We start from the raw sequence: 22,213 nt of genomic DNA, 5'->3' as shown, positions 1-22,213 counted from the left end.
GTGAAACTGGTCTATGGGATAGTGGTGGCTGCAGAGGAAGCGAGAGGTGTTGAGACTTGAGAGTGTGTGGTAAGGTGCGGGGCTAGGCTAACCCCGCAGCCGCCACTACCCCATCGGCCAGTTTTACATGGAAATACTATAGCGGCGATAACAGCCATTAGTAACGATCAAAACAAACAAAACGACTGTGAAAGCGGGCCTAAGTGCACTGTAAAAGTGTTACTAGTTTGCACTATATAGCGTAGCCTAAATAGAGTAAACACGTTGATAAAAATTACTGATTGGTTATGGAAATTCGATGTACGCGAGAGAGAGAGAGAGAGAGAGAGAGAGAGAGAGAGAGAGAGAGAGAGAGAGAGAGAGAGAGAATCAAGGCAGCAAGTTATATTTTTTTTACACTTGAAAGTAAGTTAGAGCATCGTGCTTGCCCCTCAAAGGAAAACTATTATTGAAGTGTTTCTTTTTTTTTATATTTAACAGAAAGATCTTAAGTGTGTGTGTGTGTGTGTGTGTGTGTGTGTGTGTGTGTGTGTGTGTGTTGTTGTTTTGAGGATGTGGAACTAAGACTCACCTTGACACTCTCTCTCTCTCTCTCTCTCTCTCTCTCTCTCTCTCTCTCTCTCTCTCTCTCAACCACAAGTATTCCCCCCCCCCCCCCCCAGCGACTGTTTCTCCATTTCCTGTCATACTTCTAGCGTAAAGCCTTCCCGTGTTTTTGTCAAATATTTTTTTTTTTTAAATACACCACCATGATACTCATATTTCTTTTCTTTCAGCTTTATCTCCTACTCAGGATTGCTTTACTATTGCTACTACTACTACTACTACTACTACTACTACTACTACTACTACTACTACTACTACTACTACTACTACTACTACCTGTACTACTACTACTACTACTACTACTACTACTACTACTACTTCTACTACTTCTACTACTATTAACACTATAAATCTACATAAAACAATAAACAAGTAAATAAGAGAGAGAGAGAGAGAGAGAGAGAGAGAGAGAGAGAGAGAGAGAGAGAGAGGTAGTAAAACTGAACAATGGCGCAACACTTCATTCATTGCCAGAGTCTATCAAGGTTGTTGTTATTTTTTCAGTATTTTCATATATTTTTCTCTACCAGACTCATTTTCTTCCGCATTGAATATTTCCTCCTCCCCCCTCTCTCTCTCTCTCTCTCTCTCTCTCTCTCTCTCTGCTGAGGAAATAGGCTTAATGTAGTTTTTAAAATATTACTTGCATTTTCTTTCTTATTTCAACCCCCCTCCTCCACCTCGTTTCATATCTCTCTCTCTCTCTCTCTCTCTCTCTCTCTCTCTCTCTCTCTCTCTCTCTCTCCTTTCATGAGTCAAAAAGGAGTTAAATTAATACGAAGCTGCACTTTTTATACGTCGTAAAATAGCTAGATAGGGGGAGTGACATGAGAGAGAGAGAGAGAGAGAGAGAGAGAGAGAGGGAGCTGGTCACGAAAGGGAGAAAGGAAAAGAAAAGGGAGGAGAAACTGGCTGACATAGGAGGACGGAGATGCTGATAATGTTGAGAGGAGGAAGACAAGTAGGAGAGGACAGGTCACGCACGAGGGAGTAACCAGAGGAGGAGGAGGAGGAGGTGCAGTTGTATGTAAAAATTCAGAACAAAATTGGGAGATGTAGACTTGAATAAAATGGAGAAAAAAATACTGTAATTATATACTTAGAATATGTATCAAAAGACGAATAGAAAAAAAGTAGAGAGTGCTTCCTTATATTCCTTGACTCATACTAAATTATTTTGTTCCCCTAGACTCTACAGGGAGAAAAAATACATATATATATATATATATATATATATATATATATATATATATATATATATATATATATATATATATATATATATATATATATATATAGACTAATGGAAAAATAGTAGAGACTGCATACTTACATTCCTTAACTTATACTAACTTATTTTGTTCATCCAAGTGTCTTCCTCAAGTATCTACCTAATAAATTGTTGCACACACATCCTTGCCAATTCAAACTCATTTACTTCTTTTTGTAATGCTTAATCCCATCAATTGAACAAGCCTTTATTATAACTCATCGACCTTGTATCGTATTCCCTTTTTCTTATTTTATTTGAACTCTTCCCGCTTTACCTGTCGAACTGTGTTAATCACTACTGTTGCTGCTGCTGATGCAGCTACTACTACTACTACTACTACTACTACTTCTACTTCTACTACTACTACTGCTGCTGCTTCTGCTGCTGCTGCTGTTATTGCTGCTGCTGCTGCTGTTATTGCTGCTGCTGCTGCTGCTGCTGTTACTGCTGCTACTACTACTACTACTACTACTACTTCTCATAATAGTAATAATAATAATAATGATAATGATTATAGTTAAAAGAATTCCTGCTCGTGACCATCCCTCATCTCTCTTAGTAACATTTACTTCCCCTCGTGCTTCATCCGCTTATGTGACTGAAAGCTCCAAACAGTAAAGGTCATGCATGGGGAACGTTTTAGAGGATGTCCTGCTCATGACCGATGTTTAAAATTCAAAAGTGAGTCAGTCATGTAAATCTTGGAATGACGAACAAATTAAGACGCAACCACAGATTCCCCGAAGAGTGGACGCGGCAGTACGCACGAACGTACACACTAGACAGTTTCCAGGCATTGTTCTTGTTTCGCTGCCTTCGGAGAGCGGGAAGGGGGTGGGGGGGGGGTGGGGGGGGAGAGGAGTGTTGGGGGGGATTGCTAGAGTTGCCAGATTAACGGGAGAGTTCACTCTGAATCTCCCATGAAAATAAAAGATATAATAACATGAAAAACTTCAGTCAAAAGTTGCTAATTTTCTGACTCCACAGACTAACCGACTGGGTGAATAGACGTTTTTTGTCATCTGTTACAGAAGAGAATTCTTAAGAAATATATATAAACGGTAACTCGCAACAACTCAACGTCACATATAACGTTATAGCGACGATTTTTTTTTTTCGACCATTGAAATCACTAGGATGGCAAACACATCCTATTTCCTCCCATATTGTATACTTTTGCAATAATAAAACGATTAAATCAGTTACATTCATGATTAGAGAAGTTATATTTATTAAGAGGTACGGAATAAGCCGTGACGGAAATATCGTTTGATACATGTTTTGTAACCACAAAATAATAAGTTAGATTCAGGAATATAGAAGTTATGATAAAGGTTAAGTCTATCCCAAAAGACACCTATTGAACATGGGTCTGTTTCTTATATTGTACAACAATAACAAATACAAATCCGTTGCATTCAAGAGTAGCGAAGTGACGTTGAAGGAAGTAATGTAATGACCCAGTGTTGTCAAAAAATGGACAGAGCTAAAATGGTTACAACGACTTATCAAACATCTTTAAAAATGGGAAATATTGGGGATAGTAGCAAACTGCGAGAGCTGAGGGAAGTCACCGGGAGTAACCCCAAGGAGGCCATGACGTCAGTGCTGGGAAGTGACGTCACAGACTAAGCCCCGCCCACACTTCCTGCCGCGCTCCCTGCCGAGGCGTCGCGCTGTCGCCCAGAGAGGACGCCCAAATGATTGTCCTGATGTGCCGTATTTAGGGAGAGAGGGAGAGAAGGCAGGGTGAAGAAAGTGAGGGATGGGGGAAGGGAAGGAGGGAGAGAAAGACGAAGAAAGTGAGAGATGGATGGGTTGAGGGAGCTACTTAGATCTTGGGAGGAAGGGAAGAGCGAAGATAAATAGAAGTGAAGAAGGGAGAGAGGAGGGAGGGATGGAGAGGAAGAGGGTAGAGAGGGAGAGAAGGAAAGTGAAGAAAGTGACGGATGGATGGAGGGAGGGATGAGTGAAGACAGGCTAAGGGACGGAGAGAGGATGTAAGGAGGGAGGGAGGGAGGAAGGAAGGGTGTGGAGGTTAGGTGACTAGCATGAGAGAGAGAGAGAGAGAGAGAGAGAGAGAGAGAGAGAGAGAGAGAGAGAGAGAGAGAGAGAGAGGTTATTATTTCTATTATTACATCTGCTTAGCAATAGATTGTTTCCAGAGAGAGAGAGAGAGAGAGAGAGAGAGAGAGAGAGAGAGAGAGAGAGACCCACCGACCTTGCATTCTCCCCAGCCATCATGACTTCCATCACCATCATCTACTCCTCCTCCTCTACCTCCTGCTCCTCCTCCTCTTCCGCGTGCATCGTGTCCTTGGCTGACCCGCCCTTACCTGTTTGCACGATGACGTCATTCTCACCTGTGCTCTTTGACCCCCCCCCTCCCCCTCACCACCAGGTGTACTATTCATTCTTGTCAGGTATCGGAGGCTACGTGCGTGATGCTAAAAATATTATAAATCATTGCGCAAAAGGAATGATGGGGGAGATACCGGTGTTTGTGTTGTTGTTGTCGTTGTTGTTGTTGTTGTTGTTGTTGTTGTTGTGCCTCTTCTTCGTGTCTTACTAAAAATATCTAGTGTTGTGTAAAGAGGGTGATGGGGAGACTTGTTTTGGGTTGTTAATTGTTCTTCCCATTTTCCATATTCTTATTTTCTCTATTATTATTTTGGTTGTTTATTTTTGTCATTTTCCTCCTTTATAAAACCAACTTTCGTCTTGTTTTTGCTTGTTTGTTGTTGTTTATGTTGTTTTCGTTAATTAAGAGGTTCATAAGGATTAACATTTGCTAACTCCAGGAGGAAAAAATAAACTGTAGCATATCATATTTTCCTGGCAGGGTTAAAAAATAGCTTAGATAAACTTCATTCTTTTTATTATCTCATCGTACAGAACTCGTAAAAATTCACACATACATAACAACACTGTCTGTGTGATGATGATGATGACCGTCCACACTATAAATCTTCATATATATATAAAATACATAAATTAATACAAACACACTCACATTCACTCACACATATATATTATCAAGTGAGACACGACTTTAGGGCAGTATCTCATCAAACACAGTTGGGCGTCACGTTTTCTCTCTTAAAGCTACGAAAGGGGAACTATGTACAGGTGAGCAAATATGTACAGCGGGTAGGAGGGATAAGGAGAAGGTTCTTTGTCACTTTAGCACCGTAGGAAGCTCGCATGACATATATGGAATGATGACCTGCACGCTAAGGGGTTCTAGGGAGGGTCTGGTAATGGTTAGTCCTGATGGGAAGGTTTCTAATTCTACCGATGCAACAATTTTACTATCGTTTTTCCTTCGTCGACATAAGAGGAGGCTCACATGACAAATGGAATGATAGTCTATACGCTAAGGGAATTGAGGAAGGTATGGTAATGGTTTGTCCTGACGAGGAGGTTCTAATTCTATCGATATAACGTTTTTACCTTCGTTATACCTTCGTCGACACAGGAGGGGGTTATTTGGGTTCACATGACCAAGTGGAATGATAATCTATATGCTAAGAGAAATGGAGAAGGTATGGGAATGATTTGTCCTCTTATTAAATGCTTCTACTATCGTTTTGACAATTTTACCTACAGCGTTTTTGGTATGAAAGGCGATTATCAAAGGACAGGACAGAAATGACCAGACTAGTGATAAATACTGGCCTAACAAGATAATGCATACATACATACATACACACATTTATTCACTTGTGTAATCAGTAATTTAATCCATTCCACTTTTCACCAAAAGCATTTTGTTTTCAGTTTCATTGTTTTCTTATCGCCGATATATGACAGAACTAACGCTACCCATGACGTCTGGGAAAGGAGAGAAGGATACATACGTATTTTAACCTAAGATCCGTGTTTCAGAGTTACAGTTGATCACTTTTAATCAGGTACTCGGCGTGGCCACAATCACCAGCCGGAGAGCCCAGGGAAAGGTGCACCTCAAGGTTTGGGTTCATATTCTTAAAGTTACTGTCACCTCAGTTCGTCCGATTGAAAAGCCTCTCGTAGATGCTAGGATTTTCAATGACTGTTTTGTGCTCCTAGTGATAGTCTTACATGACTCTTGCACCTTGACCGGGAAAGAAACACCCATGAAACCTGGTCAATCTTCTCTGTGGCCTTGGAAAAGAGTCGTAATGGGAGCGTTTAAGAATATGGACCTTGTACTTTCGACAGATTCATTGCAAACGTTGTGTCCGTGACGGAGTCTTCGCTACACGTTACACACCTTCATGTTTTCACTTTAAGATTCAGTTACTCTTCACATAAGTTTTGGAGCACGAACATCTTTGGTTTGGCTAACTTTTGTTGTACTAGAAAGATTCTATTGCAAAAGATGTGTTCGTGAGGGGATTTTCGTTACACACATAAGTTCACTTTTACTCTTAATCTTTTGTTACTCCATACGCACGGTTCGGAGTATATCTTTGGTTTTGTGAAACTTTCCTGTACTCGAAAGATTCATTGCAAACGTCGTGTCCCTGCTGGAGCCTTCGTTACACACACATATTTCTTTCAAGTGCATATTGGAGCATGAGAAGTTTTGGTCAATCTGAGATTGGCGAGTGGACGCTGATTATCTTCCTCACTCAACTTCAATGCCACCAATGTAAGAATCCACGCCGCGTGTTGTTTACCGCACGTACGGCGACCTACTTAGGGTTGGTCAGGCCGGCATGGACGAGGGAAGGGAGGGAGAGAGTGAGAGAGCTTGAGTCACGTCACGTCGCCAGAAGCAGTGAATTATGTATAACTCGCTTTCATCTCCTTTTTCTGCCCTCCAAAGGAAACTGTCTCTCGCAGAGGTATGCGTTAGTCAGCCCAACCTTCACCGGACACAGCTATGGCGTTCACAGCAGAAGAACCAAAGAGACGAACACACAGGAAGATATAAAAAAAGGACATCGCCTTTAATCTGCAGCCCCTCTTGTTTCGCGGGCTGAGAGATGGCAAGGAAGTAAGCCACCAAACCTTTACCGAATACTACTCTCGCCCTCACAAACATCGACGCTGATCAACCGGAATAACAACAAATAGAATGAAAAAACAGCATCGCCTCAAAACTACAGTTCCTCTTGTCTCCCAAACAAAGAGGACGACCTTACAGAACCACTTCCCAACCTCATCACGCCTCTCATTTCTGATGTGAGAGCGAGGGAGGCAGGAGGAAAAAAAAAAGAGAAAGACAGCAGGAAAAGTAATAAAAAAGAAGTCCTTGGTGGGTGATAGCGCTCAAAACAGACTCTTGACACTGCTGCATGGAAATGTGTGGAGGCTGTTTGATTCTGTTTGAGGGTCTTGGTCAGGAGAAAGAGAAAGCGATAGAAAAATGGTGAGGAAAGTTAAAATGATGAAGTGTGTGATAGTGTCCCTCAAAAGCGCCTCATGGCTCCTTCTGATCACTATGGTTTTGAGTCTTATGAAGTGGCAGACGAGAAAGGAAGCAGAACACAGACGCAACAAAACTACCGGTACCTTCAGCCCCACTCCTTTTGGCTATTCTCAGAAAACGACACAAAGTAGAAGGCCTAAAAAAATGGAAACGGGACATACAAGAAGAAAGTTACCGCATTTTCAGAAGAGGATGCGATATTTAAAGACCAAAAAACAAAAAAAACAAAAAAATGGACTGACAAGAAGGAAAATGGTCGTGATATATGCCCATGAAGTTAAACACTCAACCTCTTCTCAAACTCTTCTGTGGGCTGTTTCTTGAGCATTTCCATTGAAGAAGCAGATGAAAAAGGTCTTGCTTGATCATGCCCTTACGATAACGCCCTGAACACTCTTTTGCACTTGCTTGGGCTGTTTCTTGAGCTTGTCCATCGAAGAAAATTATGAAAAAAGGTCTAATTCGATGATGCCCTAAAGATCACACCTCAACCGTCTTTTTTGAACTCGTGTGGAGGTCTGGAGGGGGAGCTTGTTGGTGTTCTTTGGGCTGTTTCTTGAGCGTCTCCATCGAAGAATCAGATGAAAAAGGTTTTATTAGATGATGCCCTTCAGATCACATCTCAGCTCTGTTCCTTTAGACTTGTGTGGGCTTTGCCTTGAGTGTCTCCGCCTTGTCGATGCTTGTGGAGGAGGACTGGAGGGGGAGCTTGTTGGTGCTGTCCGCAAGAGCCTGGTTCATGTAGGATGTGTTGTCGTCGTAGGCGTCCATGGGCGGGGCGGAGGCGTTGCCGTTCCTGAATTTGGGGCTTCGTGGGTGCAGGCTGCGAAGGCTCCTGCGGCTGCGTCTGCGTTCAGCTGCCACCTGAAGGGAAAAAGAGGAGGAGCCGTTAGTGTTTAGAAGGCGGAGGATGAGGAAGGGGATGAAGTGTTAAAGTGTTTGTGCTATTATGGGAGGAGGAGGAGGAGGAGGAGGAGGCAGAAACAAAAAGGGGAAGTAGAAGTGTTTAGCTTATTTTTTCAACCTGTCATTATAAAAGAGGAGGAGAAGGAGGAGGAGGAAAAGGAGAAGCAAGAGGAGGAGGAGGAGGAACAGAATGAGATGGAATAACTGTTTTTCATAATAGACGTTGTAAGATAGTGAGCGTATAGGAGGAGAAAGGGAAGAGTGAGGAGGAGGAAGAGGAGGAGGAGGAGGAGAAGAAAAAAAGAAAAAGTGGTCTGTAGAGCCTGACATTAAGGGGAAAACTATAGAAGTAAAGGTGAAAGTTGACAGGATGAAGAGAGAGAGAGAGAGAGAGAGAGAGAGAGAGAGAGAGAGAGTACATCATCATCACCAGCATCTTATCTTACCTTATAGCTGAAGATAGCGCCGATGATGCAGAAGATGACCATGATAATAAGCTGTATCGCCGTCAGCCATCCACCGGCAAGCAGGAAGTGGCGCTGGTATTCCTGAGGGAGGCGCAGAAGGTGTTAGAAGGGAGGATTACACTTAGGATTGGATTCTTTACATAGGGGGGCTCGATTCTTTACATAGAGGATTGGATTGTTTATTTAGAGGATTTGGTGTGTTTCTTAGTATTGGATCTTGATATATATACAGGTAAAGTAGAATGTGGAGGAAAACGCCGATGATAGTGTGTGTGTGTGTGTGTGTGTGTGTGTGTGTGTGTGTGTGTGTGTGTGTGTGTGTGTGCGTGCGTGTGTGTGCGCGCGCGCGTGTGTGTGTGCGCGTGCGCGCGCGCGCAGTATTACACACAAACAAACCACATTTTCGCAAAGTAAGTGTTTGATGGGTGTTGATTGTGAGAGATTTGAGGTTAGGCGGTGGGCTAGGGAGGGAGGGAGGAAGGGGTTGAGAAAGGAAGGAAGGGAGGGAGGAGTAAGTGAAGGAGGGAGGGAGGGAGGTAGGGAGTGAAGGAGAGTTTGGGTGGAGCCTTGAGAGTAATACGTGCTTGTGTGGAGGAGGAGGAGGAGGAGGTGATGTTGTTAGTGGAGGAAAAGTAAGACGAAGAGGAGGAGGAGGAGGACTGAGTTTGTAAGTAACAGGCACGTGTGTTTATGTGACTCTGTGTGTGTGTGTGTGTGTGTGTGTGTGTGTGTGTGTGTGTGTGTGTGTGTGTCCTCGGACGTATAATGTGTGCATGTAGAAATTGTAGATATGTATGTGTGTACCTGGGCGACTCTACCTTCACTCACCTCGTCTTGGAAGGTAATCTCCTTGAGGCTCTGCTTCCTCACGAGCCACGAGCTGATGTAGAACACGTTGATGCCCATCACGGCGAAGGACTTGAAGATCCACATCCAGGACAGGCACGGCAAATACTGCGAAGGAGAGAGAGAGAGAGAGAGAGAGATTTAGCCACGTGATAGCAGGATGAGAGAGAAAGAAGGTAATACAAGTTAAATGGAAGTGGAGGAATAAGGTTAAGGCGAAGAACAACAACGACGACAAAAGCAGCAGCAACACTAACAACAAAAAACAAGAACAACAAGAAACATCGAACATGCATTGGGTCACCTGAATGCAGAACAGGAAGAAGACGTCGAAGAATAAGATTAAGGTGAAGAAAGAAGAACAATAACAATGACAGCAACAACACTAAAACAAACAATAACAACACGAAACTGAACATGCCCGGGGTGACCTGAAAGTGGAGCAGGTCACCTTGCCTCACCTGTCTCCGAGGATCATTCATTAATTATCAAGTTAGCAAGGGACAGGGCGCACCAAGGAGGCGACGCTTAATTAAAAGTTACTTATATCCCCGCTGTGGTTTGGCGTTAAGGGATAGGCTGAGAGGAAGGAAGGAAGAAGGGAGGGAGGGTGGGAGACAGGAAGGAAAGAAAAAGAAAGGAACGAGGGATGATTGTAAAAAGAATAACTGATGAAGAAAGGACGAAAGGAAGGAAGGAGGGAGGGAGGGAAGAAAAAGAAGGGAAGAAGGGAACGAATAAAGAAAGGAAGTAAGAAAGTAAAAGAATGGAAGGCAAGAAGGAGGGAGGGAAAGTAGAAAGAAAGAAAAAAAAGACATACGAAAGAAAAAATAAAGAAAACAGAATAAGAATAAGAACATGAAAAAAGAAGACGATAAAGAAAAAGAAAAGAAAAACGAACTGCACGACCTCTTACATCAAATAAGAAAAAAAAAAAAAGATAAATCAGAACACGATAAAGAAAAAAATATATATTTGGCATAAGTAGGCCATCGTAATGAGAGAGAGAGAGAGAGAGAGAGAGAGAGAGAGAGAGAGAGAGAGAGAGAGAGAGAGAGAGAGAGAGAGATTTACATACTCAGGTAAATCTAGCCCAGGTAAAAAAAAAGGCGAGCCAGGGTAATCAGTCTCGCTGTGTCTACCTATGCAGCGTGACACACCTACAAAAAGGGAGAGAGAGAGAGAGAGAGAGAGAGAGAGAGAGAGAGAGAGAGAGAGAGAGAGAGAGAGAGAGAGAGAGAGAGAGAGAGAGAGAGAGAGATCATTCTTCGCCTCACCGCAAGTTGCATTATGTAAAAATATAACGTAAAAAAGATTAACACAATTTTCAGAGAGAGAGAGAGAGAGAGAGAGAGAGAGAGAGAGAGAGAGAGAGAGAGAGAGACCCCATTACTCCCTAAGTTAATGGTCCTTCTCTTAAAGCCCTTAGAATGTAAACAATAGGAGGTAAACAGGATACTGACCCCCCTGAACCAACCCCTTACCCCCCCCTTAGAGAATGCCTACTTAGAGAGAGAGAGAGAGAGAGAGAGAGAGAGAGAGAGAGAGAGAGAGAGAGAGAGAGAGAGAGAGAGAGAGAGAGAGAGAGAAATTTATTAGGCAAATTAAAACTTCCTCTACCTAATCTTCTTTTTCAAGGCCAAGACAGAGAGATAATGCAGCTTCCTCCTCCTCCTCCTACTCCTCCCCTTCCTCCTCCTCCTCCTCCTCCTTGCCTTGCGCCGTTTCCCGTTATTAAATCCGGGTCTTGTTGTCATGAACCCTGATGCATAATGAAGGATAAGGAGAGAGAGAGAGAGAGAGAGAGAGAGAGAGAGAGAGAGAGAGAGAGAGGGGGGGGGGGGAGGGAGAAAAATAATACACCTACATCTCCACCACTATGATTTCACCACCACCACCATCACCACCACCATCACTACCACCACCACCACCACCACCACTACCACACACACGCAGGGTTGGGAAGATATTACTGCTAATCACTGCTATTTCACTATTTTTTCTGGTTGTTAAGGTTTGTTTTCCTTGTTCGCTTGGAGGGAGAAGAGGGAGGAGAGGAAGTGTGGATGCTGGGACGTGGCATCATGAGCCTCAGATGGTAGTTAGAGTAAGAAGAGAAAGATGACTAGTAGGATAAGTTGAAAAATAAGAGGAAAAGGAGAAGTGAGGGATGAACAGCATGATTTGAGGCTTAGATAATAGCAATAAAAAGAGAGAATTGGCGTTTGAAAATGGTACGTAGAAATGGAAGGGGGGAGGAAAGAAGATATGAAAGAAAGGAAAAATACCTAGCCTCTAATAATGATAATAACAGAAACAAGTAATATGAATAATTTGTAAGAATAAAAATGTTGTTAAGATTATATCCATAAAAGCTAATGAAAGATAAAAAGTAAAGAAAAAACGAAAAAAATCAACAAAAGATATATGCAACAGCAACAATAGCAACATTAGTATAAATAACGAGGAGGTGAAGTGGACTCCGCATTTGGCATCTTAAAAGTGTTCCTGACACTTAACCAAATTGATACTTGAAATGCTGAAAAAATACTTAGAAGAAATGAATAATTAGGGCAGAGGAGAAAATTTGTGTGTGTGTGTGTGTGTGTGTGTGTGTGTGTGTGTGTGTGTGTTTACAGCAGTATGTATGTAACGTATATGTTTGTTTGTGTATGTGTGTGTGTTTTGTGCTTTTTATTTGCCTTTGTGTAAGTCTGCACGTCTGTGTGTATCTGATAAGGGCCATAATGTCGATGGTGTCAAAAGAAGATTATATAGATGTATGTAAGTATCTCTTTATGTATGTATATGTGGGTTTTTGAATGTATATGTGTGTCTGTCTCTGTCTTTGTACACCTGTTCTATGCTCACCTTGACGAGGGCGATGATGTAGATCATGTCAAAGAGGAGGGTGACAGCGCCTTCCCCGAGCCCAATATACGTCCTCATGGTGAACACTGCAGGAGAGGGAGAGAGATTTAGATTAAGTCGGTATTCTTAGACGCATCCTTCTCTTACACCATTCATTTCTAAAGGTCAAAAAATAGGTAAAACACGCCCCCATGATTGTTTCTGTACTTTCATGGTGCAGAAACGTTGTTAAACTACCACCAGGGTCATAAAACTACCCCTCATGGAAATGCACCCCCCCTCCCCTTCAAATCATACGAAAGTCTTGTTGAATCTGTGTGCTTGGGCGCCGGAAGGTTTATGAATATGAACCGTAGTGAACTTGTGGAAATCGTGACAAACAAATCCTCCGCAACACACACACACACACACACACACACACACACACACACACACACACACACACACACACACACACAATTAGTTCAAGCAGGGAGGTGAATAAGAGAAAGCGACTAAGCACTCCAAAAATCCACCACTTCTTCCACCACCAACACCACCACCACTACCACCGTCAAGAACCACCGACAATAACAACAACAACACCATCACCACCAGCACCAAGGAAGGAAATAAAGAAATGGAGGAAGAAAGAAAAAATAAACAAAAATAAAGAACTACATTAGAAAAAAAAGGAGAAAAGAAAAGTGAAGAAGAGGAAAACAACAAGAACAAGAAGAATAAGAAAATAATTATAAGAACTACACGACTCCTTACATCACAACACCACTTCTTCCACCACAACCACCACCACCACCACCAAAACCTGACGCAGAAGAATGTAAAAGATGCAAGGTGCGTGCTATAAACATCCTCACTTTAGACTCATCCACCCAGCAGTCACGAACAAAAAAACATGAATGCGAAAGTAAAGTGTTTCGAAACTTGTGATGGATCCAAACTCGTCATCTATAGCGTCTTTGATTTAGTGTTTGGAAAGTTTGGATTTTTGCTTTGAACTCTTTGAAAGTGCAAACCCAACCACAAAACTTCACAACAAAATACTCACTCTGCTCGTAGAAGTACAGCTTGTTTTGGCACACTGAGATTTCCAGGTCGCGGGGACACAGGTAGAAGGAGAAGGAGATGAACCGGTAGCCATAGAAGCCAAGGGTAGACAGGCCGTGGAGCTGTTTGGGAAAGTGGAGAGAACGTAAGGTTAATGGGGGGAGAGGGAGGAGTTGTCTGAAGAGGGGAAGAGGGAAGGCTGTTGGAGAAAGAGTTGGGTTAGGAAGGAGTTAAGGAAAGGAAAATAAATGGATAAAAAGGGCGATAGCTATTTAAGGGAAGAGAGAACTGTGTAGAAGAGAGGGAAGAGACCAGGAGGTTATTGAGGGAGAAGGAAGGCTATCGCAGAAAGAGTTGGGTTAGGAAAAGTTGAAGAATTATGGAAATAAAAATAAGTGGACAAAAATGAGGAAAGCTGTCAGGAAGAGAGGGGAGGGAAGGAAAGCTGGGGGAATACCTGTCTTTATCTGTCTATCTATCTAACTATCTATCTGTAGGAACAAAAGAGAAGGGTCGCAAGAGAGAGGCAAGGGAAGGAAAGAGTAAATTATAGGCATACAAAGGGAAGGGAAATGAAGGTTGTATGGCTGAGAGAGAGAGAGAGAGAGAGAGAGAGAGAGAGAGAGAGAGAGAGAGAGAGAGACATTAGATCATAGGGGAAGGTGGGAGAGATAAAGGAAGGTTAGTAACAGGGATATGCGGGAGAGAGAGAGAGAGAGAGAGAGAGAGAGAGAGAGAGAGAGAGAGGGAGAGGGAGGGAGAGATGCAGAGGAAGTCGTGTGGGGTATGTAAGATGTGAGAGGTTAGAGGTCCGAGGTCAGGTTCACAGGGGCTTTAGAGCAGTGGTACAGGTGTGAGGGTTCAAGGCCGCAGGTAAGAAGCTCATTAACACGCTAGAGGGTCAGATGAAGGTTAGGAGAGATGACAGCAGGTGTGGAATTTGAGTGAAACTGATAAGTATCCTACAAAAATAACAAAGAAAAAAAGTCAATGCCCTTTAGGTGATTTCAATGCTGCAGGTAAACGAGTTAACTAATGAGATATATATTGGCCAGGTGAGGATTACGAAAAACAACACTTTTTGGAGAATATTGAAACTTTCATATGTTACTTAAAGAAAGAAAAAGTAAGTTAATACCCTTAAGATGAATTCAAAGCTACAGGTAAGCGAATTAATTAACGAGGCCAGGTGAAGATTACGAAAGACGACAAATTATAGAGAACATCGAAACTTTCTTCTTCAACTTTAAAACAGAATAAAAGTAAGTCAGTACCCTTTAGATGAGTTCAAACCACAGGTATAGGTCAGGTAAAGGTTACGAGATGAGACACTGAGGGGAGTATCCGAACTTTCATATGTAACTTAAAGAATAAAAAAGCAAGTCAGTCCCATTTAAGTGAGTTCAAGGCCACGGGTAAAGGAGTCGGTTAACGAGAAAATGGTCATGTGAGGGTTACGAGATGAGGCACGGAGGGGAATATTAAAGTTCTTATAGTATGTAATTCAGGGAAGAACGAGATAGGTCAGTAGCCTGCAGGTGAGTGAGTTCAAGGCTACAGGTAAATAATAATTAACGTGGAAAAGATCAGGTAAAGGTTACGGGAGATGACACCTTGTGGGAAATACGACCAAACACTAGAATTAACCTCAAGGAAAGGATAACTGTCGATATCCTTCAATATCCTCCACCAGTATTATAATATCCTTATTTATCGAGAATTTTTATTAGTGTGGCCTCTAAACGACCTTGAAGACAGGAAAAATGACACAACATTATTGCCAGACTGGAGGAAGTTCAGCATTACCAACATTTATTATTGTTTGGAACGTCATACTAATTGTTTAAGGACACGTAATACTAACTGAAACCGTAATTTATTGTGTGCTAGTAACTATCGCTTAAAATATATATGCAATTACGTCCCTAACTATCGAGAATCTAATGCGTATAGATGAATAACAAAAATATGAAGATTTGTATATAGCATTAGTAGCAAATGAAAAAAAAAAGAAGAAAAATGTATGCATCAAAAGTGACATTGAAAGAAGGAGAAGAGGAGGAGGGGGAGAAGGAGAAGAAGAAGAAGAAGAAGAAGAAGAAGAAGAAGAAGAAGAAAAAAAAAGAAGAAGAAGAAATAAAAAGAGGAATAGGAATGAGAAGGGAAAAAAAAGATAATAAAAATAAATAATGACGTAGAATGAAGTGAGGAAACAGGAGGAGTAGGATACAAAATACACACACACAAAAAACAAACTAAGATGAGGAGAAGAAGGAGAATCAAGTAGCTACAAGAAAAAAAGGTGCTAAAAAAAGACCGATAAATTTGTCACTATTTAAATTTACTTACGATATCGATGACGGCCAGTATGATGCCGCACGCAATGACGCTCTTGAGAGTACACGCCATTGTGCTGTGTTGGGCTGCTCCTGCTTCTGTCTGTCTGTCGGTCTGTCTGTTGATCTGTCTGTCTGTAAAGAGAGAGAAAAGAAATGCATAAATAAACGGAAATCAGGTGGATAAATAAACATCATATTAAGTTGTGTGTGTGTGTGTGTGTGTGTGTGTGTGTGTGTGTGTGTGTGTGTGTGTGTGTGTGTGTGTAAACTTGTGATAAAGGAAATGATTCTTTTTTCCCCTTGTTACTTTTTTATTGCTGGTCTCGTTTTTTTCTTGTGTTTTTTTGCTTGTCAGGTAGCGTCAGCATCTTCTCTTCCTCCTCCTCCTCCTCCTCCTCCAGCATCCGCAGGGAACACACAAAATGTCCTTGGAAGTCTACCTCTTGTGTGTGTGTGTGTGTGTGTGTGTGTGTGTGTGTGTGTGTGTGTGTGTGTGTGTGTGTGTGTGTGTGTGTGTGTGTGTGTGTGTGTGTGTGTGTATGGGTTCGTTCGCGCGCATTCATAAGTATACGTTATTCGATGTTTACGACACACACACACACACACACACACACACACACACAGTAAAAAATGCTTACTAGCGAAACAAAAGAAGATATATTTCTACTTCGTAAACTTTTAGAAACGGTTGGGGGAGAAGGATCAGGAGGAGGAGGAGGAGGAGGAGGACGTTGTTTTTTCATGGTCAAAATCACTACTTCATCAGGAGGGTTGCGTGGATGGCTGCTTCCGAAAAGGAGGAGGAGAGGAGATATGAGATAGAGTAATAGTGAGAAGGAGGAAGAGAGAGGAGAAACTAAAAAAGGAAGAGGAAAATGAAGCGATGAAAGAGAACTAGAGGAGAATACGAAAGAATACAAAATATGAAAAAAAGGAGTACAAGACAGGTCGCTACAGGAAGGAGGAGAAGGAAGAGGAGATAGAAGGACACAGACAGGTGAACAGAACAGGTGCGCTGGCAGGTGGGGGGATGGAGATTTATAACCCATTGACATACACACTCACTGGCGGGGAAAGGCAGAAAAAAAGGTGAACAAAATCTCAAGTCATCATAAAACTGGAGGAAGGAAAGGGAAAGGAAAGGAAGAGAAGAGAAGGAAAAGGAACGGAAAAGGGAAGGGAAGGAAAGGGAAAGGAAAGGAAGAGAAGGGAAGGAAAAGGAACGGAAAAGGGAAGGGAAGGAAAGGGAAAGGAAAGGAAGAGAAGGGAAGGAAAAGGAACGGAAAAGGGAAGGGAAGGAAAGGGAAAGTTAGGCAAGGGAACTGAAGCGAAGGGAAAGGAAGGGAAAAAGGGAAGGGAAGGAAAGGGAACTATAGCGAAGGGAAGGAAAGAGAAGCGAAGGAAAGGAAAGGGAAAGGAAGGGAAGCGAAGAGATGAAAAGCGAAAGGAAGGGACAGCAAGGAAAGGAAAGGGAAGAAAGGAAAGGAAAGGGAAATGAAAGGGAACGTGGTGATTCTTTGTGATGGTCGCGCTACCCCGTGGGAACCCGTGTCTAGTCTTGCATGTTATTACCCAACGCGTCAGCATCACCGTAGCGGAAAAAGTTGTCAGATGCAAGAAACACCGAGAGATAAAGGAAGAAGGATAGAGAAAGGACTTATCGTTACCCAATAAGAGGAGAGTATCAAGACACCTCTCCCTCTGAAACTGACCCTCTCTTCCTGTCTTTTCGTTCTATTTTCTTCACCGGAGCGGCGCCTAGTGAGTTTTTTTGTTTTCCTATATTTTGCCTTTTAGCTTCTTCCTCTGCTGTAGAAAGAGATGGGGCTAGTTGGATTTGTGTAACCGATCGGGGGAAGATAAAGCCACAGTCCATTCTCCTGCACAAGTTTCTAAGATGATAAGTAAAGTACATGGTCTTATATAATCTAGATGTCGCTGGTATAGGATGTGAGTAGCGGACAGTGGGAAGCTCAAGGTATATTCCACTCATCTACACAATTCCCTATGATGATATATTTAGCTATCAAAAGAACTACTTAGTGTTGGATGTATCTAGACAGTAAGGGGAAGATAAAAAAAACAAATCCATACATAAGGTTTCGGAAGACAGACTTTAGTTTTCAAGGAAGTTCTTAACACGAATACTAGATGGCGCTGGTCGGGTGTGGCTGGGTGAGAGGGGAAATATAAATGACGAAATCCACGCAAGTTCCTCGTAGCAAACATGCTAATTTTAGTATCCAAGGAAATTTCATAACGCGAAAACTAGATGGCGCTGGTCGGATATGGCTGGGTGAGAGGAAGTTTAAATGACGAAATCCACGCAAGTTCCTCGTAGTCGTAGCAAACATGTTAATTTTAGTATCCAAGGAAACTTCATAACGCGAAAACTAGATGGCGTTGGTCGGGTGTGGCTGGCCGAAAGGGGGAAAGGGGGTTGAAAGCCACGCCTTCCCCCTGCCCCCCCTCCCCAAATAGGTGGCAATGAGGACTGGCATAAGAACTTCCCGGAATAATCAAGATAATTACAAGCGATGAGGAAGTGGTAGTTTCCCCCCCAGACAAAAGATGGCGTTTGCGAGGCCCTGAGCGAGACTTCCGGTGGCCATAGCAAGAGAGAGAGAGAGAGAGAGAGAGAGAGAGAGAGAGAGAGAGAGAGAGAGAGAGAGTACCATCATTAAGTGTACCGTTGGTCATAAGTGTGTGTTAATACTTAAAAATAATGAGACGAGAAGAGATGATAGGTTCGGGAAGGTAATGAAGAGATGGGATGCGAAGGAGGAGGAGGAGGAGAAAGAGAAAGAGAAGAACAAGAAGAACAAGACAAAGAACAAGAGTAACACCTTATTTGGCAGACATTACACTCACGAATTGTCTCCAAACTCACCATAACAAAAAGACACAAAAGGAGAATAAAAAACTAAACAGTAAGAGAAGATACGAAGAAAAAGAAAACTAAAACTTCATCAATGTCAACATTAACAAAAAACAAACGAACACCATCATAAAAGGAATCTGAACCTTTGTGTAGCACGCTGAAGAAGGATAATGACAATGATGATAGTAAGGCTAAGGAGGACGAGGACAATGAAACCAAAGCAAGACAACACAAAAGCAACAAGAGGAACAGTACACAACAACAACACGGTACTATGCAGCGAGCAAGAACACAACGACCTCTTAGCTTCTATTCAATGCAAGGAAAACAATATTGAGGTAGAGACACACACGAGAATAAGAGAAAAAAAAAGAAAAAAAAATGCAAAACAACAAAAACAAACAAACACAAGGACAAGCAATAAGAAGAGAGAGAGAGAGAGAGAGAGAGAGAGAGAGAGAGAGAGAGAGAGAGAGAGAGAGGACAGTTAGGTACAATGCATGGCCAAAACAAGTCATAAAACAGCCAAAAAACAACAACAACAGCAATAAAGAATGGGAAAGGAGGTGAGAAAGGAAAAAAAAGAAATAGAAAAGATGAAGAAAAAGATAAAAAAGGAGGATAAATGTAGATGGAGAAAGGAATATATAGAACAGGAGACAGAAAGGAAATTAGAGAGAAAAGAGTAAGTGAGAGAAAGGAAGATAAAAAAAGAATATGAGAAAACTTAACAAAAATAACTTCGTTTATACATTTCTTTTCTCTCTGTTTTCATTTTTTTCTCTTCCTTTTCTCATTCAACTTAACTTCTCTATTTTTTATTTTCCCTCCTCTCAGTTTCTTCACCTTTTATCAGAGCTGTTCTTTTTTTATCATTCTTTTTAATGCCATATTTTTATTGCTTTGAGTTTTCTTCCTTGTTTTCTCATTTTGCCATGTTTTTATATCGTTTTCTTTACCCTCCTTTATCAGCGCTGTAATTTTCTTATTGTTTTCTGTCATTACTTTTTTATCATGCTCATAGTCAACCTGCAGAAGTACCGAGGTTAGGGAGGTCTTGGCTGGCGTGCGCGGGTCAAGGGAAGGAACGCAAGGTGTGTGTCGGTGCGCAGGTGAAAGCGAGGCTCCTCACGACATGCGTATACACACCTTGGACGCCTGGGAGGAGGAGGAGGAGGAGGATATACGGGTGTTCTGTGTGTGTGGTATGATCCAGGGATAGGGGTTCTTTATGGTGTGTGTGTGTGTGTGTGTGTGTGTGTGTGTGTGTGTGTGTGTGTTAGTAGTAGTAGTAGTAGAAGTAGTAGTAGTAGTAGTAGTAGTAGTAGTAGCAGCATAAACAATGACAGCAATAGCCTTCCATTACGACTCAACAACGCAAACAACACTGGGAACGCAAACATGACAGCAGTAGAGCAACACAAACAACATTATACAAGACAACACAACACAATTCCATCATGGCAGAACAACCCTTACCAACCTAACCAACAAACACAACACAACACAATTCCATCATGCCATAACATCCCAAACCAACCTAAGCAACTCAAACACAACCACAGAACAACAGAACCATCACTCAGAACCTACAGAACGTGAACCTAACCAAGAAGGGGAAAATGGAGTACCGGGGGAAGGGAACCGCAGACTTTACCGAACCGTGCCGGGAGGGAGGAAGGGAGGGAGGTGAGGCGTGTGAGGTGGCGTCCTATTGTCTACCAGGGTCGTGGTGATAGGGAGGAAGAAGGGAGTAGTAGGAGGAGGAGTGAGTGAATGAGACAGCAAAGAAAGGGAGTGAGAGAATTAAGTAAGATAGCAAAGAAAGGAAGTATGAAGATTATTGAAGAAGGAATGAAATTAAAAAGAAATGAGTGGGGAGAGGAAAAATATGGGAGTGAGAGAGCAAAGAAAGGGAGTGAGAGAATTAAGTAAGATAGCAAAGAAAGGAAGTATGAAGATTATTGAAGAAGGAATGAAATTAAAAAGAAATGAGTGGGGAGAGGAAAAATATGGGAGTGAGAGAGCAAAGAAAGGGAGTGAGAGAATTAAGATAGCAAAGAAAGGAAGTATGAAGATTATTGAAGAAGGAATGAAATTAAAAAGAAATGAGTGGGGAGAGGAAAAATATGGGAGTGAGAGAGCAAAGAAAGGGAGTGAGAGAAAGAAGTGAGATAACAAGGAGAGGAAGCAGGAGGAAGGAAGGGAATGAGACAGCAAAGAGAGAAAAGAGAATAAATAAAAGAATGAGAAAGCAAAGAAAAGGAAGCAGGAGTAAGAAGGGAGTGAGGCATAAAAAGGGAAATAGAAGGAAGAAAAAAGTTATAGAAAAAAATTACTGAGTAGGAAGTAAAACGCCTCCTTTTAGAAACCCTCAATGCAATAGGAAGAAGCTGAGGAGGCATAGTATTGCATGGCTGGGTAGGAAAAGGGAGTGGGAGGAGAAGTGCGTAGGAGATAAAACTTGTCCCTGTGAAACCCCAAGTCAGTAGGAAACAAATTGCAGGAAATGAGACGGGTGGAAAAATGAACAGCTTGTGGAGGTGGGGTTAGGTATATATAGATCACTAGGATAAAGAAAGCAGGAAGGCTGGGTCATGGAAGGAGAGGGACAGAGGACAAAGGGTCATATTCTTAAACAGTTCGGCGTCCAAGCACACAAAGTCTTTCGTAGGAGTTGTGGGCATTTCCAGGGGTAGTTTTATGACTGGAAGGTAGGTAATACCCACTTGTGTAACGCCCATAATGAAATAGTAAGCGACTGACGTTGCTGCATGAGACAGGAGGTGGGGTATGGTAAGGAATTGGTTCGTAGTAAATGCTGAGGGGAAGGAAAGGAGGATAAGGTGGGAAGAAACACAGGTAGATGAGAAATGAGATATAGAGATGACGTTGAGTTAAGGTGAGGTAGATAGAGAAAGCTCAGGTAAGGTTAGGTAAGGTTATCAGGAGTGCACAAGGGAGATGAGGGAGGTAAGATGCATCAGGTAAAAGAACAGGTAAGGGGAATATATCGAGGTAAGGAGAGACAAATAAAGCAAGAGGTAGAGTAAAAAAGTCCAGGTAAAGTAAGGTAAGGGAATGTGGGGTAAGGTAAGATCAGGAGGAAGGAGATGAGTAAGGAAAGGTGCATTAAGGAAGTTAGGTAAATAGTTTCGAGATTGAAGGAAGTGAGGCAGAGGTGAGTAAGTGATTGTAAATTGGAGGCAAAAAGTAAGGGAGGATATGAGTAAGGGAAGAGGAACGCGACAGTGAGGGAGGAAGGGAGGGAGAAGACGAGAGAGAGAGAGGGAGAGAGGGAGGAGAGAGGAAGTAAACAATATGAGACAGGTGGAGGTAGCTGTAAAAACGGAGAGAGAGAGAGAGAGAGAGAGAGAGAGTACTATAAGTTATGGAGATGGTGGAGAGATAAGAACAGTGGATGCATTGAATAGGAGAGAGAGAGAGAGAGAGAGAGAGAGAGAGAGAGAGACACAAGTGGAGTTGAAGATACTGAAGAGAAAGATAAATAGAATAAAAAGTGTGAGGAAAGAATAAGAGAAAGGAGAGGAAGAGAGA

At 42.2% G+C, this 22,213-nt stretch overlaps 2 protein-coding genes across 2 annotated transcripts in view; one reads left to right on the top strand and one right to left on the bottom strand.

Annotated features, from left to right (window-relative positions):
* The window catches only part of LOC126984012 (uncharacterized), a 91,972-nt gene that overhangs the window by 4,102 nt on the left and 65,657 nt on the right, over positions 1–22,213 (top strand). The gene's annotated exons all lie outside the window — the stretch shown is intronic.
* The window catches only part of LOC126984020 (uncharacterized), a 25,633-nt gene continuing 8,160 nt past the window's right edge, over positions 4,741–22,213 (bottom strand). Inside the window, exons 2-7 of the mRNA XM_050837359.1 lie at positions 15,785–15,906; positions 13,437–13,557; positions 12,389–12,474; positions 9,500–9,625; positions 8,651–8,752; positions 4,741–8,162 (exon numbers count right to left, since the gene is read on the bottom strand). Coding sequence (XP_050693316.1) covers positions 7,935–8,162; positions 8,651–8,752; positions 9,500–9,625; positions 12,389–12,474; positions 13,437–13,557; positions 15,785–15,844 — 723 coding nt within the window. The 5' untranslated portion in view covers positions 15,845–15,906 and the 3' untranslated portion in view covers positions 4,741–7,934. The remainder of the gene's footprint in view (positions 8,163–8,650; positions 8,753–9,499; positions 9,626–12,388; positions 12,475–13,436; positions 13,558–15,784; positions 15,907–22,213) is intronic.

Source organism: Eriocheir sinensis, chromosome 55 (genome assembly GCF_024679095.1).
Source record: "Eriocheir sinensis breed Jianghai 21 chromosome 55, ASM2467909v1, whole genome shotgun sequence".
NCBI lineage: Eukaryota > Metazoa > Arthropoda > Malacostraca > Decapoda > Varunidae > Eriocheir > Eriocheir sinensis.
Note: the sequence above shows the minus strand (reverse complement) of the source record. Positions and strands in the feature narration are given on the sequence as shown.